This window comes from Vulpes vulpes, chromosome 6 (genome assembly GCF_048418805.1).
Source record: "Vulpes vulpes isolate BD-2025 chromosome 6, VulVul3, whole genome shotgun sequence".
Lineage (NCBI taxonomy): Eukaryota > Metazoa > Chordata > Mammalia > Carnivora > Canidae > Vulpes > Vulpes vulpes.
In genome coordinates this window covers 91577069-91592220 of record NC_132785.1, presented here as the reverse complement: position 1 = coordinate 91592220, position 15152 = coordinate 91577069, and the positions used below count along the sequence as shown (strand labels likewise).

General features: G+C 40.9%; 1 protein-coding gene across 1 annotated transcript in view; it reads right to left on the bottom strand.

The window, feature by feature from the left end:
* The window catches only part of CGRRF1 (cell growth regulator with ring finger domain 1), a 30366-nt gene extending 15817 nt beyond the window's left edge, over nt 1–14549 (bottom strand). Inside the window, exons 1-2 of the mRNA XM_026000662.2 lie at nt 14374–14549; nt 636–775 (exon numbers count right to left, since the gene is read on the bottom strand). Coding sequence (XP_025856447.1) covers nt 636–775; nt 14374–14477 — 244 coding nt within the window. The 5' untranslated portion in view covers nt 14478–14549. The remainder of the gene's footprint in view (nt 1–635; nt 776–14373) is intronic.
* Between the last annotated feature and the right edge of the window lie 603 nt (nt 14550–15152).

Sequence of the window (15152 nt, the reverse complement as noted above, 5' to 3'; positions counted from 1 at the left end):
ATAACGTTTTTCCTGAATATGCCTCCCCACCTCAGCAAACTTAACCATTTCTTTTTCTCTCTCTTTCTTCCCTTCCTTCTTTTTCCCTCACTCCTTTTCCTTCTTTCAATCCAGTGGTTCCTAGTTTTACAGATAATTTACTTTTCCAAGTAAGCACAGAAACAAACAACTATGATCTATTATTACCATCTCCCCAAATAACATTTTATGCCAAAATAACTTATACCCAAAATATCATAATTTCAGATTAAAAACATTTGTTCTTGATAAGGTTACCAACCTAGTAATGTGTTTATCTATACCATTCATATATTTCTCACTGCACTGAAGATCCATGAAAATGGCAGTGACCTAAGAAGCTTCTCTTATTAAGACTTTTCTCTTATTAACACTTAAGATACTTCATTCTTCTCACATGAATGCCACTGCTAGTTTGTCAGTTCCTAAGGAGCAAGTTTTGTGAATTATTAGTCTTTGTATCTATAGTACAAAGTAGTATTATAATATAGCTCCCAGAACAAAACAGGTGCTCAATAAATACTTAAGTGTAATCAAGAGAAAGCAATAGAGAAAGAAAATTAAAATGCTAAGAGAGGGGCATAGAAAGAAAAAAAACTTGGGAAATAGCCACCAACTTGAAATCGAAGCTGAAGATGGATTAGTGATCTCTAAGCCAAAAGGATTCTTGACTTGTCTCATTTGCTTTTTGAAAACTCTTGTGTTGAACTGGGTCTCTTCTGAATTTCTCAGAATTACTGGAACATCCCAACCAAACCTAAATAAAAATAAAATAATACATAATTCTAGCAAATGCTGAAACTTTGCTATATGTGAAGTATATTGTGCTTCATCAGTTATTCCTTTTAACATAAGCATTACAGAATTAATCTAAAATTGAGAGATTAGAGGCCCCATACAATTGCAATATATCATTCAACTGGCTGAAATGACATACTCTTAAAAATGAAAAGTTCTATTGTTAATATTATTGTTGATAACAAAGTAGTATAGTCATTAGATAAATTAACATAACAGCAAAAACATTATAAGAATTATTGACTTTTTACATAATATAAAAACATATTCATATTTAATATGCAGACTATTTGATATTATTTATGGGACAGGAGAACTTTTAAACACCAAATAGAGCATTTCATTTATATATTTTCCACTTGTGAATTTCACGTAAAACTGCAATAATGTACATTGAACAGATTAGAAGGAAAGTGAAAGGGACCAAACTCAATTCCTTATAAAATTAGAAAGCAGCTAGGTTCACTCAATTTAAAAAAAAAAGGTAACTTAAAATGAATATACATTAGTTAAACCAGGGGACATTTTCATACTTTGATGCATTCTCTTCTCTCCAGAAACTTAGTAATGATGGATAAAAAATAAACAGAGAAATCAAAAAGACGCCATGGAAATAAGCAAACAAACTGGTATGTTTAAACAAGGAATAGTAGTACTCAGCAATGAAAAGGAATAAATTATTGCCAAAGCCACATGGGTAAATCTCACGACCAACATGCTGTGCAAAAGAAGTCTTATACAAAGGAGTACATGCGATACGATTCCGTAAAATTCTAAAGCAGGCAAAACTAATCCATAGCAGAAATAAAAACAGGGCAATGGTTGCTTCTCAGGAGTATGGACTGACTAGCAAACGGAACAAGGAAACTTTCTCTCGTGATGGTAATGTTCCATATCTTGATAGAGGTTTGAGTACAGATGATATGTTTGATAACACTTAAGACTTATATATGTCATTGTGTGTTAATATTACTTCAAAAGAAAAAAAATAAATGTTGAGGGATGCCTGAGTGGCTCAGTCACTTAAAGCATCTGACTCTTGGTTTCGGCTCAGGTCATGATCTCAGGATTATGAGATTGAGCCCCATGCCGGCTCCGTGAGAGGTGTGGAGCCTGCTTAAGAGTCTCTTTCCTTCTTCCTCTGTGCCTCCCCCCTCCCTCTCTAAAAAAAACCCAAACAAACCAAATGTTGAACTCTAATATGCAATGCTTTAGTATTTGGGGAAGAGTAACAACTTATTTTGAAGGGATTAAGAAATAAGATGGACAGGACGCCTGGGTGGTTCAGCAGTTGAGTGTCTGCCTTCGGCTCAGGGCCTGATCCCAGGATCCGGGATCGAGTCCCACATCAGGACCCTCCCAGCAAGGAACCTGCTTCTCCCTCTGTCTGTGTCTCTGCCTCTCTCTCTGTCTCTCATGAATAAATAAATCTTAAAAAAAAATAATAAGATGGACAAATATGTAAAACATTGATTATATTGATTATAGCAAAATATTGATTGTAGAACCTAAGTGTGGACATATATATATATTCACTGCATAACTTTTTTAACCTTTCCATATGTTTGAAAATTTTAATAATAAAATGTTGGAAAAAAAAGAGACATAGCTGGTTTCAAAGACAAATCTTTATGGCTCTGAAAAGGGAAAGAAATATAAAGTAATGAGTAAGGCTGATGCCATGGTTTGATGGGTCCTGAGTCTGGCAGCAGGCAGTGGGAAGTAAGCCTTCCCACAGTATGAAGATCTTATTTATAGGTTGTCTGCTAAAGACAAGAGCCAGAGTGAAGTTCATAATTTGAATCCAGGAGCTGGGTTAGGCCAATATCAATAAGGAACAGAAGTGTCATCACCAGGTCCTTGACTAAGGGGCACCTAGGAATCTAGTTGGAGACAATTGTAAAATGGTTAAACAGCAAGGATGAAAACAAAGGGTGGGGAAGAAAACTACTTAAATTTAGGTTGCAAACCAAAATTTCAAAACACATAAATAAATCTAAGGCCAAGAGAAGGCCAATAAAAGTAACACATGGAATACAGTTATACTCTAGATGAATTTAATTTTATGGAATTGTTGGATAAGTCTGTTCTGGTCCTGGCTAAGAAAGCTGAAAAGCAAGCCTCTAACAGATCAATCTGTTTCCAAGTAAGTTAACTGTATCCCAAAACAAAGCTCAAGATTATATATATGAATACAAACACATCTAGCACCTTAAAGTAAAATTCACAATGTTTAGCATCCAATAAAAGGTTAACAGCCATGCAAAGAAGAAAATATGACTCATAATGAGGAGAGAAACTAATCAAAAGAACTAGACCCTAGAAATGACATGGATGCTAGAACTAGTAGACAAGAACATTGAAATAATTGTTGTAACTAAACTCTATATTTTCAAAAAAGTAAGTAAAGACTGAGCATATTATATAGAGATATGGAAGATATCTAAAAAGACCCAAATCCATTTCTGAAGAAGAAAAAATACAACATTTTTTTTAAATACAACATTTGTGATGACAAAATACACTGGATAAGATTAACAGCTGACTTAACATTATAGAACAAAAGATTAGTACATTTGAAGATTTATTCACAGAAAGGAATCCAATATAAAACACAAAAAGGGGGAAAAAAAGGCTGGATTAAAAAAAAATATCAGTGAGCTGAAGGACAACTTCATGTAGTCTACAGTTAAGGGGTAGAGACATACAAGAAAATTACAGACACATATCACTCAAGAACACAGATGCAAAGCTTCTTAAAATGTTAACAAATGAAATCCAACAATATATTAAAAGGCTAATACATCAGGACCTACTTACAGCTTAACATAACATTAAAAATTTAATGTAATTCACCATATTAACAGACTAAAAAAAGAAAAATCATATGATCATCTCAGTACATGCAGAAAAAGCACTTGCTAAAATCCAACATCTATTCCTGATAAAAACTGTCAGCAAACTAGGAATGTTAAGGAACTTGATAAACGGCAGCAATAAGTATGTGGAGCTAACATCGTATTTAATGAAAAACTGCTTTCCTCCTAAAATCAGGAATAAGACACTTAATAGCTATGCGTCCTTAAGTAATCACTCAAGCTTTATTTAACTGGTTTCCCATCTGGAAACATTTATAACAGGGCTTGGCACTATATAAGTGCTAGCAATGATAATGTTGATGATGGAGTAAATGTAGGTGTTGGCAGAAAAGCTAGAAAGAAAAATCCCGTAACTTCTCCTTATTGAACGTCAGAATTGGTTACCCCACAGTCCCTGTGTCCACAGCCCAACATTGCCCCAGGGCCTTTTAGAGGTTAAGTTGGGAATGTGAAATGGCAGGATACAAGATACAGTCTTCCCACAAGAGCCATAAGATAACACTTTCCCCTTCTTTCTTTCATCCCTTGGAGTGAAAAAAACAAAGGGAGAAAAACATGATTCTATGCTATACATACTCATTACATTTCCTGGCCCCTTCATCATTTTAATTCTCCCTACTGTCCCCTTCTCCCTTTTTTTCTTTACTCCCACTGCCTGGCTCCATACACCCACACTACCAGCAGTAAACACCAGAACTCAGAGCTTATTGTGTTCAGTTCTACTGTAGGTTCAAGCATTATATTTCAGGTACTTTATCATGTTGTACCTAAAAATTTCAATTAAACAATCTTTAAAGGTATAGGAGTCAGAAACCCAAAAAGCAAGGCTTTGGAGAAATATCTGGAAGCAGGCTGCTGTGAGCACGAAATTCCTTTGCAATATGCTTTATTTATTCCATGATATATCTGGGTTTTTTTTAAAATATATTTATGACAGAGAGAGAGAGAGAGAGAGAGAGAGAGAGAGGCAGAGACACAGGCAGAGGGAGAAGCAGGCTCCATGTAGGGAGCCTGATGTGGGACTCGATCCTGGGTCTCCAGGATCACACCCCGGGCCAAAGGCAGTGCCAAACCACTGGGCCACCAGGGCTGCCCGATATATCTGGTTTTAATATAAATATATTATTTCTCCAAATCTTTTTTTTTTTTAGATTTTATTTATTTATTCATGAGACACACACACACACACACACACACAGAGGCAGTGACACAGGCAGAGAGAGAAGCAGGCTCCATGCAGGGAGCCTGATGCGGAACTCGATCCCGTGTCTCCAGGATCACTCCCTGGGCTGAAGGCGGTGCTAAACCGCTGAGCCACCCAGGCTGCCCTCTCCAAATCTTTACATAAAATCAGTGTTGTGGAAAGATATCCCATATCTGTTCTGTGGCTTTGTATATGCCTTAGAATGGAACAAATAATATGAGATGTAAAGTGTTCCTTCTTTTTAAACATGCTTATCCAAGGCTGCTTGGCCCAGCATTATATCTGGAGCTGCCAAAGCACACCTACTATGAAAAGAAATTAATCTCCCTAGATTTTTTTATTTCTCTGCCTCATGCTTAATCTTGGGTCTGCATTTTCTAACACCCTAAGGTCCTTGATTTGAGTCAAATACATCTTTTCAAATTGGTATTATGAATCGTGCTAAACCCTTGGCCAGAAAAGTACACAAAACATATTTCAATGAATTAGAAAGTAAACTGGTATTCAGGTTAAGAACCCAAACAATATTCTCAGAAAGTCTGTGTGTCACCTCTCAGGCAGTACCCCTTCCCTCTCCACTGCCTTGACTTTCATTACTATAATTTAGCATACCTGTTTCTGAATTGTTATGTAAGTGGAAGTGTGCTGTATATATGCTGTGTATACTTTTATTTCCTTTTTTACAACACTATGCTTGAAGATTCATCCATGCAGTTATATTCAGTGCATTTTTGTGGCCTTATAGTATTCTATGGTATAATAAATGTGCTGGAACTTGCTTACTCATTCTACCTTTAATAGATATTTAAGTTGTCCTCACATTCTGGCCATTATGAATATGCCTATACGAACATTTTCATACAAGGCACTTGGTGCACATGCGCGTACATGCATTTTTATTAGGTCCACACAGGCTGAGAATGGTATTTCTCAGCCATAACGTCTGTGCTTCTTCAACTTCAGTGGATAATGCTAACAATTGTTCTATGTGGTAATATCAATTTACACTCCCACCAGCAGTCAATGAGTGCTCCCCTTGCTCCAAATCCTTGCCAAAACATTATTATACACTCTAGTAGTTATTTGGTGGCACTGTAGTATGGTTTTAATTTCTATTTCTCAGATGACCAATTATTCTTATTTATAGAAATTCTTAATATGTTCTGAATACGACTCTTTTGTTGGATGTCTTCACCCCTTCTACATCTTGCCTTTCACCTTCATAATGGTATCTTTTGATAAGCAGAGTTCTTAATTTTATTTATTTATTTTTAAAAAGATTTTATTTATTTATTCATGACAGACACACACACACAGAGAGGCAGAGACACAGGCAGAGGGAGCAGCAGACTCCATGCAGGGAGCCTGACGTGGGTGGGACTCGATCCGGGTCTCCAGGATCACGCCCTGGGCTGAAGGCAGGCGCTAAACCACTGAGCTACGGGGGCTGCCCAAGTTCTTAATTTTAACACAAGTTATTAACCTTTTCCTTTAAGGTTAATGCTCTTGCTCTTTGGCTTTTCATTACTGGCTTATCTGAATTATGTCCTAACACTGCCATGTTTCTGAATTACGATCTAAGACATTCTTGTATTCTTGTCCTCTTAAAGGACTTAGCCAACCATGACTAAAGCAGCCAATGCTGAATCAAAGCTCTGGATCCATATTTGACTTCACCAGCTCTGTTACCCCAAAATCCTGTTTTGGGGAGAACAAAGGATTGGGGGCGGGAAGAGTAGAATTCACTGTGTAATATAGTAATGTCGCAGTCTGACCACACCTCTTGTCCTAAGCATTATCTTTAATGTAGTCTAAGATCAAGTAAGCTGGTTTTTGGGCAGCTGACACATGGATGACTCATACTGAACTTTCAGCCTAGTATAATCCTAAACCTTTTCATACATACCTAACCCAGAATGAACTTGCTCATTTTTGCACAAAATCTACAACTTCCACAATTTTAACCTGTTTGATGGAAACCAATATTTCTTTTTTTTTAATTTTTATTTATTTATGATAGTCAGCACAGAGAGAGAGAGAGAGAGAGAGAGGCAGAGAGGCAGGCAGAGGGAGAAGCAGGCTCCACGCACCGGGAGCCCGATGTGGGATTCGATCCAGGGTCTCCCGGATCACGCCCTGGGCCAAAGGCAGGCGCCAAACCGCTGCGCCACCCAGGGATCCCGAGACCAATATTTCTATCTTTAACATATTACTCAAAAGCCTATATGAAGAGATGACCTGGAACAAGGTTAAAAACTGAAGACTAGTGGATCCCTGGGTGGCTCAGCGATTTGGTGCCTGCCTTCGGCCCAGGGTGTGATCCTGGAGTCCCAGGATCAAGTCCCACATCAGGCTCCCTGCATGGAGCCTGCTTCTCCTCTGTCTGTGTCTCTGCTCCCCTCCCCCCCTTCTCTCATGAATAAATAAATAAAATCTTAAAAAAAAACAAAAAACTGAAGACTGGTCAAATAGTAATCCATAATTGGTGCTGACAAGTGGTTCTGTAAAATACTGATAAACAGACCTAATGACATGTCTCTGGCCACCATCCTAAAATTTGGTCTTTTCCACTATTTTAATCAAAAACTAGAACAGAGACATTGATGCCCTATCAGATCATGGCTGATATGAGATTACAAGGAATAATAAAATAAAATAGTAAAATGGAAAATTGACAAATTTTCTGTTCAATCAAATTTCATCCTTATCTTTTTCCACTTAAAGTCATGTTGGCAACTGTTAGTAATGGAATATGGAATGCCAACTAAATAAATGTTTCTAAACATTCATTAGTTTCTTTTATATAAACTTAGCCCCCCTTTTTTTCTATAAAGAGAATTTTCTATTCTCTTTCCTTTACTATTACAATTTTATAGTTATTCCTCCTGGATTTTTCTATACTTCTGGCTTTTCTCAGTTCTAAAGTTGTTTGTTGCACTTGTTCTTAATGTTTAAACTTCTAGCACAGCAATAATCTGTGGACCTCCAATTCTGACCACATTTTTCTTATTGCCTATATAACAGCTTACCCTGGCACACTTCTGAAGCTTCTACTCAGAGGCTGAGTTGGTAGACTGGACCTCCTTTCCTTGTGTCTGGAATCTTATGGAGCTCCTCAAGAATAAAGGTTATTTTGAAGCTAAAATTTTAGGCTCAGTAGTAAACAATTTTTATTACTGCTTCAGCCTTGAGTTCTCAAGCCAATCAAAAATCAGACAGGCAGTTAATTTGAGGGGGCCTTCTCTCCAGGGTGATCTCCCAAAGATGGTTTCACACAACTAGCTGGATACTGACACTGGATCAGGATATAAAAACCACTCATGGGGAAACCCTTGGTATGGGAGGATTGTCTCTGAGGGAACTACTGGGCTAATGATATGACTTTGGGAAAACGACTCAATCTCTAAAATTCTGTGCCTTTATTTGTAAAATGAAGGGTTAAAATAAGTGATGTTAAGGTCCTACGAAGGTGTAAAATGTCATATCTAATAGTTTTGTGTTTTCTTCTAGATTGCTCAAAAAAAATTCTTGCCAATGCAAATGTTAAGTATTTTGTACCCTAATCAAGTACAAACTAAAGTCATACTCTTTTCTTAAAGAGGAATCTGTACCTCATCACCAACCTCATCATATACATAAAACTGACTGCATTCAACAGCATATGAAATGAGAAATAGTCCAGGTCAATGAATCAGGCATGGTTGGCAGGAGACAGAGACACATCTGTTATTTAAGAATTGTTAATCAAGAGCAGCCGGGGTGGCTCAGTGGTTTAGCGCCACCTTAAGTCCAGGGCCTGATCCTGGAGACCCAGGATCAAGTCCCACGTCAGGCTCCCTGCATGGAGCCTGCTTCTCCCTCTGCCTGTGTCTCTGCCTCTCTCTCTCTCTGTGTGTCTCTCATGAATAAATAAGAATCTTAAAAAAAAAAAAAAAAGAATTGTCAATCAAGTACTGAAGACTGAAAATGCAAGAAGGGGACAGTGGGTTATCCTAGCACGAAGCAATTATCACTCCTAGGGCTGGGGAAACAAAGGGAAGACTAGTAGTTATTACAATTTAGAAGCTCGGATAAAGGATTCCCCAGAGTTGGCATGCAGACTTTTGTGGTAGGAGTGTGGGCCAGCTGGTATCAATATCTCTGAAGGAGTGTGCTAAGGCTAGTTCTAGATATGAGGAAAAAATGTAAACTAAAATAAACTGCTGCTACTCAGGTCAACTGCAACTGCCAGGGTAAAGGCCAGTTTCTGCAGACCAGAAATAGGAAGCAAACTGTTAAGTCTCTTCTTCCTTCTCCAGCCTTCCAGTCTCTTTCTAGCATCCTCTATTGGCAGAGCCTAATAGGGAGCAAACTACAAGAGAAAAATGATTTGCCAAGTCCCAGCTCTAGTATTACCACAGTACAGAAGAGCATGTTTGCTTCTGAGAGACAACAGCCTAAGAGAAAGATCTGGATAATGATTTATATAGTATCTCCTTGTGGTAGCACTGAAGGATACAGAATCCTTCCTATAGGGGACCTGACCTCCCCTTTAATCAGACACTCCAGGTCTATGGATTGGCTTGTATCTGTAAACTGGATGAAAGGTGGTAAATCTCTGCTGCGATGACTCAAGTCAGGTTTCTGGCTCCAGACATTGAGTTTTTCCTTCTAAGTAGTTTTTGTAGCATTTAATAGGCTGCCCATCTGTTTTATTCCTAGAGACACTGTAATCCATTAGCGACTGCCAAAAATCCTCGTGGGCCAAAACATTCTCTGCATTGTCCTCCACTGCCCATTATGGAACATATGTACACCTTGACTCCTGTGAGGTGCCACTGGACCTCAAGTCAGGAGCTCCCAGCATCATAAACAACCTCTAGGAACAGAGATTTTCAGGGATATGAGTCTCCTCTCAGCAATTTACTTCTCAGTGTTTTCATGAAAGGTGTGTCTTCTGTGTACTCTTAAAGGATGCAGTAGGTGGGTGGGTGTGCAGGTTGCATGTAATAAATCCAGTCCAATATTTCTATCTTTCTGAGCATTCAGATTCCTTCCTCATCATGCCAGGAAAGTTCTACCACCTTAACCTTAATACATATAGGCCACCACTGAGTCTAAATTTCAGCCAACCAAATCTGAGTTAGTACCTTAGATTCAGACTTTCCTAAGAACACACTCAGAACAATAAATTTTATCTGGGGCACCTGGATGGCTCAGTAGGTTAAGTATCTGGCTCTTGATCTCAGCTCAGGTCTCAGTCTCAAGATTGTGGGTTCAAGCCCCACATCGGGTTCCACACTGCATGTGGAACCTACTAAAAATTAAATAAATAAGGGGCACCTGGGTGGCTCAGTGGTTGAGCATCTGCCTTTGGCTCAGGTCGTGATCCTGCGGTCCTGGGATCGAGTCTCACATTGGGGTCCCACAGGGAGACTGCTTTTCCCTCTGCCTTTGTCTCTGCCTCTCTCTGTGTCTCTGATGAGTAAATAAATAAAATATTTTTAAAAATAAATAAATTTAAAAAATAAGTAAATAAGTAAACAAATTTTTATCTGATTTAGTGTTACATTCTATCTTTCCTGGCCTAACCTACTTATAATCCATTCTCACACATACTCCTCCTTACCAATAATACAAATTAGCAAAATCTTGCAAATCTTAGAGGCTAGGCTCTTTCCAACTGGGTTGGATTTTTGTCCCTGTCCTTTGGAGCAGGAAGAGATCTGGGCTTCGCAACAGGTTATAGAGATAGATCTTGAGTACAGATATCCTTTGCAAAGCATTTACTCTAGGCAAGGTTATTACAGGACCTCCAAGCAAGGGAGGGCCATTTTTCCCAGACATGGAAAGCAAAGCAGTCTGCTTCCATGAACAAGGGAGAGTCAGAGTGACTGGGATTTCAAGATTCTCAGCTTTAGCCACGTCAGTGTAGATGTTCCCATTCCAAGTCTCAGGGCTCTTGTTCTTTCCACTCAGTGTCCTAAATGAGACATCCATAAAGTTGTATAGTTCTGTTATGCACAACTAAAATTCTACAATGTTTAGTTCTGTGGCTGTATGAAATAAAGTGCTTTAGAACTACAGAACCTCTCTGATTCTCTAAAAAGTTGACCCAAGTGTTTTAAGATTTTAGCTTGTCATTTTCTTTCCGTAAGGGCTCCAGTGATCTCAGAAGCACCCATCCCACCCATCTCTCAGTCCTTATAGTCAAAAAGTGGTTTAGCTCCTAGGTCCCCCAATCACTTCCAAAATCATTTTATTACAATCAATCAAAGGCAGTCATTTGTTTAATAGTGATGCCAATACATGCCGTGGATTACTAGGACCTTATATCCTTCCTGTTGGCAAGGAGCTGAAGATGTGACCAGAGCACTCCTTAAGCCCATCTTTGAGAGTAACTCCCAAAGGTCCCACTCTGAGTAACAATTTCCTTATTAATATCTTTTATAAGTCTAATCAGGAGACCAAAACCACGCCGGTTATTTTGAGAATTTACTATGAATAATTGTTTACCATATGCTGAAGAGCTGAAAAAGCAAAAAAAGGGGACAGTGAGTATCAGGGAAGTAGTACCAGAAGAAAGTAGCTATCACTCCAAAACAGGGATAGAGGAAAGAAACTACTATAGCTGAGAAATTTGGAGGAAGGACTGCTATGAAGCTTGGACTAGGATCTCAGGAAAGGGTATTAATATCTTTGAAGGGGTGCGATAGGCTGATTCTAAGAGAGTAAATAACTACAAACTGGAAAAATTAGGACCACTGTGAGGCACTATCACTGTGGTGAGACAGACAAGAAAAAGAGTCACACAGGAAGCAGCAAGCCCCTTTGTCCTCTAGCCTTCTACTTTCCCTCCTCTGCTGCCAAAGCCTGCTAGGCAGCCAGCTAGCAAAGAAGAAATGTGGTTTAGAGGTTCTGCCCCAGATTCACAAGACAGCATCTAAAGGGGTGCTATGAAGCTGAGGGACAATTGCTTAATAATCTGTAGTCAAGAGGAAACAGAGAGCAGTTGCAGAGTCAGGGTCCCCTATTATTTGGACATGTTAAAGGATGTAGGGCATTTTGGTCTCCTTTCTTCACAGTGCCTGGCAAATATCAAGAGTTTAATAAACTTGAGCTATTAGAGCTCACAGAAACCACCATAGAGTTAAAGAGAAATACCATACTTCAGTGGCATGATTCTTTGCTATTGCTATTGGGATTCCAATATTCAGATGTTCCTATTCTTTGTCCACTCCCACACAGTACAAGAGAGAACAGTAGAAAGAACCAGTGGGAAAGAAAATCAGAGCAGTACTGAGATAATGGCGAAGACAAAACCAGTAGGGATTATATTTGGGGGGGGGTTAAAAGAAAAATGACATGGCTGAAAAGCACAGTGTGGATTCATGGGTTTACCATCTGTCTGGGGTACTATTAGAAAATTGTTTATATGAGATCTAGATGGTTTGCTTTGTTTCTACTCAATGACTCTGTTGCCTTGGCTTAAGTTAACAAATAAACATTAGTAAAATGTTTTATCTACATGGACAAAGCTAACTCCGATAAAGGGAATGGTTGGGTTAGGCTCAAGATAACTGGTTAGGCCCAAATCAGAATGAAACTGACTGGCACTTACATAGTCTTGGGGTCTCAGCAATGCTTAGCCCAGTCTTCCAAAAATTCTACAATTAACCTGGCCTTCCACCCTTCTAAAATCATATCTAAATGGAATGGTTAGGTAATCATTAAGCTTTCAAAACAAGTCTTAAACTTGGCAGAGCCAGAATTTGAATCTAGGTCTGTATGACTCCACTGTCTCCAAAGTCTGTCTCTTAACCACTACAAACATGAGGTACCCGACTACCCTCATCCACAGATGCCGCCATCATTATCACTCTGGCCCTTGCTCATTTTCCTCTTCCCAATACTACAGATAGATATCTAAGGAATCTAATTAGTTGGCCTACAGAAAATTAAAATTTAAGGATATAATGCAATGATCAACTAGTTACCTATTTTCCTTAATGAAGGAAAATTTACATTCTTCTAAGAGAATAACACTAATATTATAGTGATTAAGAAACCCTGTGTTAAGATTGCTTTACTCACTTGGGCAACCAAGCTGCAAATTCCAACTGCAAACTTTCCTGAACAATAAACAGCAATAAAATTTGATGGATCAAGAATAACAAACTTCTCCCATCCATCCACAAACAAGGAATTTTCTGCTCTACAGCTGGCAGGGTGAGGAGCAGTATGGAAATATTAAAACTGGGCTTGGTTTCTAAAGATGGCATGTAGTTTCAGAAATTAACAAAAGCTTGTTTCCTTTCTGCAAAGTAATTCCATACACGCGTCAAGGGATATTTTAAATTTGTTTTACACCGGCTGATCTAGTCAGTAACACGCTTCCTCTGCCCCCCACCCCACCCCCCGCGGCTCATGCTGTATCCTTGAAATGCCTTCCATTCTCTACCAGACACACTCAACTTCATTTATTTCTCAAAATCCTTATCCTTCAAATTTCAGCTCAAGGGGCAGCCCTGGTGGCTCATTGGTTTAGCGCCTGCCTTCGGCCCAGGGCCTGATCCTGGAGACCCGGGATCGAGTACCACGTCGGGCTCCCTGCCTGCATGGAGCCTGCTTCTCCCTCTGCCTCTCTCTCTCTCTCTCTGTGTCTCATGAATAAATAAATAAAGTCTTAAAAAAAAAAATTCCAGCTCATGTCTCTCTCCTCAGTGGATGAATTAGTAAGACGGTTTCAAATAGCCGCATTCATAAGGCTTCTCTAAACATGATACGATGGCATCTCCTCAAGAGAGAAATTTTAGAGTCTCTGAGCTAGAACTGCTCAGGGATTACCTAATAGTCTGTTCTCCTGGTCTCCACTGGGTAAACTGCCCCTACCCGTCAATGTGATTTATCTCAAAGGTCTTTTCCGGCTCTGAAATTGTGACTTTCACAGTTCCATCGACTAAATATTACTTCAAAAGGCGTGGAATGTATCTAGAAGCCATTCCATTCTCACACGGTAACGGAGTTCAGTTACAAGTTGCGCTGAAAGCTCCGAGGCCAAGCGCTCGCTTCTGCTCAGAACAACAGTCAACTGTGTTCACTGTCCAGGTCTGCGCGCTGCACCGCAGGTGACGGACTCAAGCCTGCTGGACAAGCACTCTGTACCTCAACGCCCGGACCAGGCCCTCACCGGCCGCCTTCTCTTTGAGAAACAAAGCTGGGCGAAATACCTCATTCCGGCACCTCCCCCCCGCCCCCATGCCCGCAGCGACGGGGACGGTCCAGGGATGCAGGGAGCAGCGACGCAGGTGCACACCGCAACTTGCTGTCCTCCGGGAGCCGGTCGAGGTCCGCGGCCCCCGCTCCCCCGCGGCCCCAGGAGCCCCAGCCCCGCAGCCCCCGCGGCTCGATGCCCTCCCCCTCGCTGTTCTCCGCGACCCCGCTGCCCCAGCGGTCCGCCCCTACGTCCCTTGTTTCTGACCACGCGGTACTTACCATCCCAATACCAGGCCGGTGGTCACGATGAAGCAGGTAAAGACCACCGCGATGTAGAAAAGCGGCGAATACTCATACAGCGTAACCAGAAACACCGCAGCCATCAGGCTCTCCTAAACTGAGCCGAGCCCCAGCCGCTGAGCCCGGCCCGGCCCCGCCCAGCCCCGCCCAGCCCCGCCCACCCGGCCGGGGGGTGGGGGTGGGGAAGCCACTACGGCGCCTCGGAGCTGACACACTTTGTAGATACGCACTCGCCCCGGGTTCTCAGACTAGGCGACCGGGCGACCTCGCCGGCTGCGGGAGCCGGACTGCCAATCACGACGGCGCCTGCAGGGCTGGCCCCGCCCCTCCTGCTCTCGTCCCGAGCCATTGGCTTGGCAGAGGGGCGGTGCCCTGATTGGACTCACGGGATTGGTACCCAGAGAGCATCTGTCTGTCGGTGGGGTCAAGGCTTTTCTGCGGCAAATTCTAAAGAACCCCTCGCGGCCTGCTTCGCCCCAGGCTCAGGTAAGGTTTTCTGATGACCCAGAGAGGAGGCACGGTCCGAAATCCACGTCACAGAGTCTAAATCCCGCATATTGGATCCGTGGCAAATTTGGGACGAGGAGAAGAGAACCCGCCGGCATCATGGGTTCTACAAAGTGAAGCAACCCCGCACCTGTTCTTGTTTTATCTAGAAAAGTTACAATTAGACACTACGAAAGGCCAACCGGAGTCTCACAAGCAGTGTATACGATTCTTGTCCGCCTTTTCAAGTTGGATTTCATGATAGAGGAAAA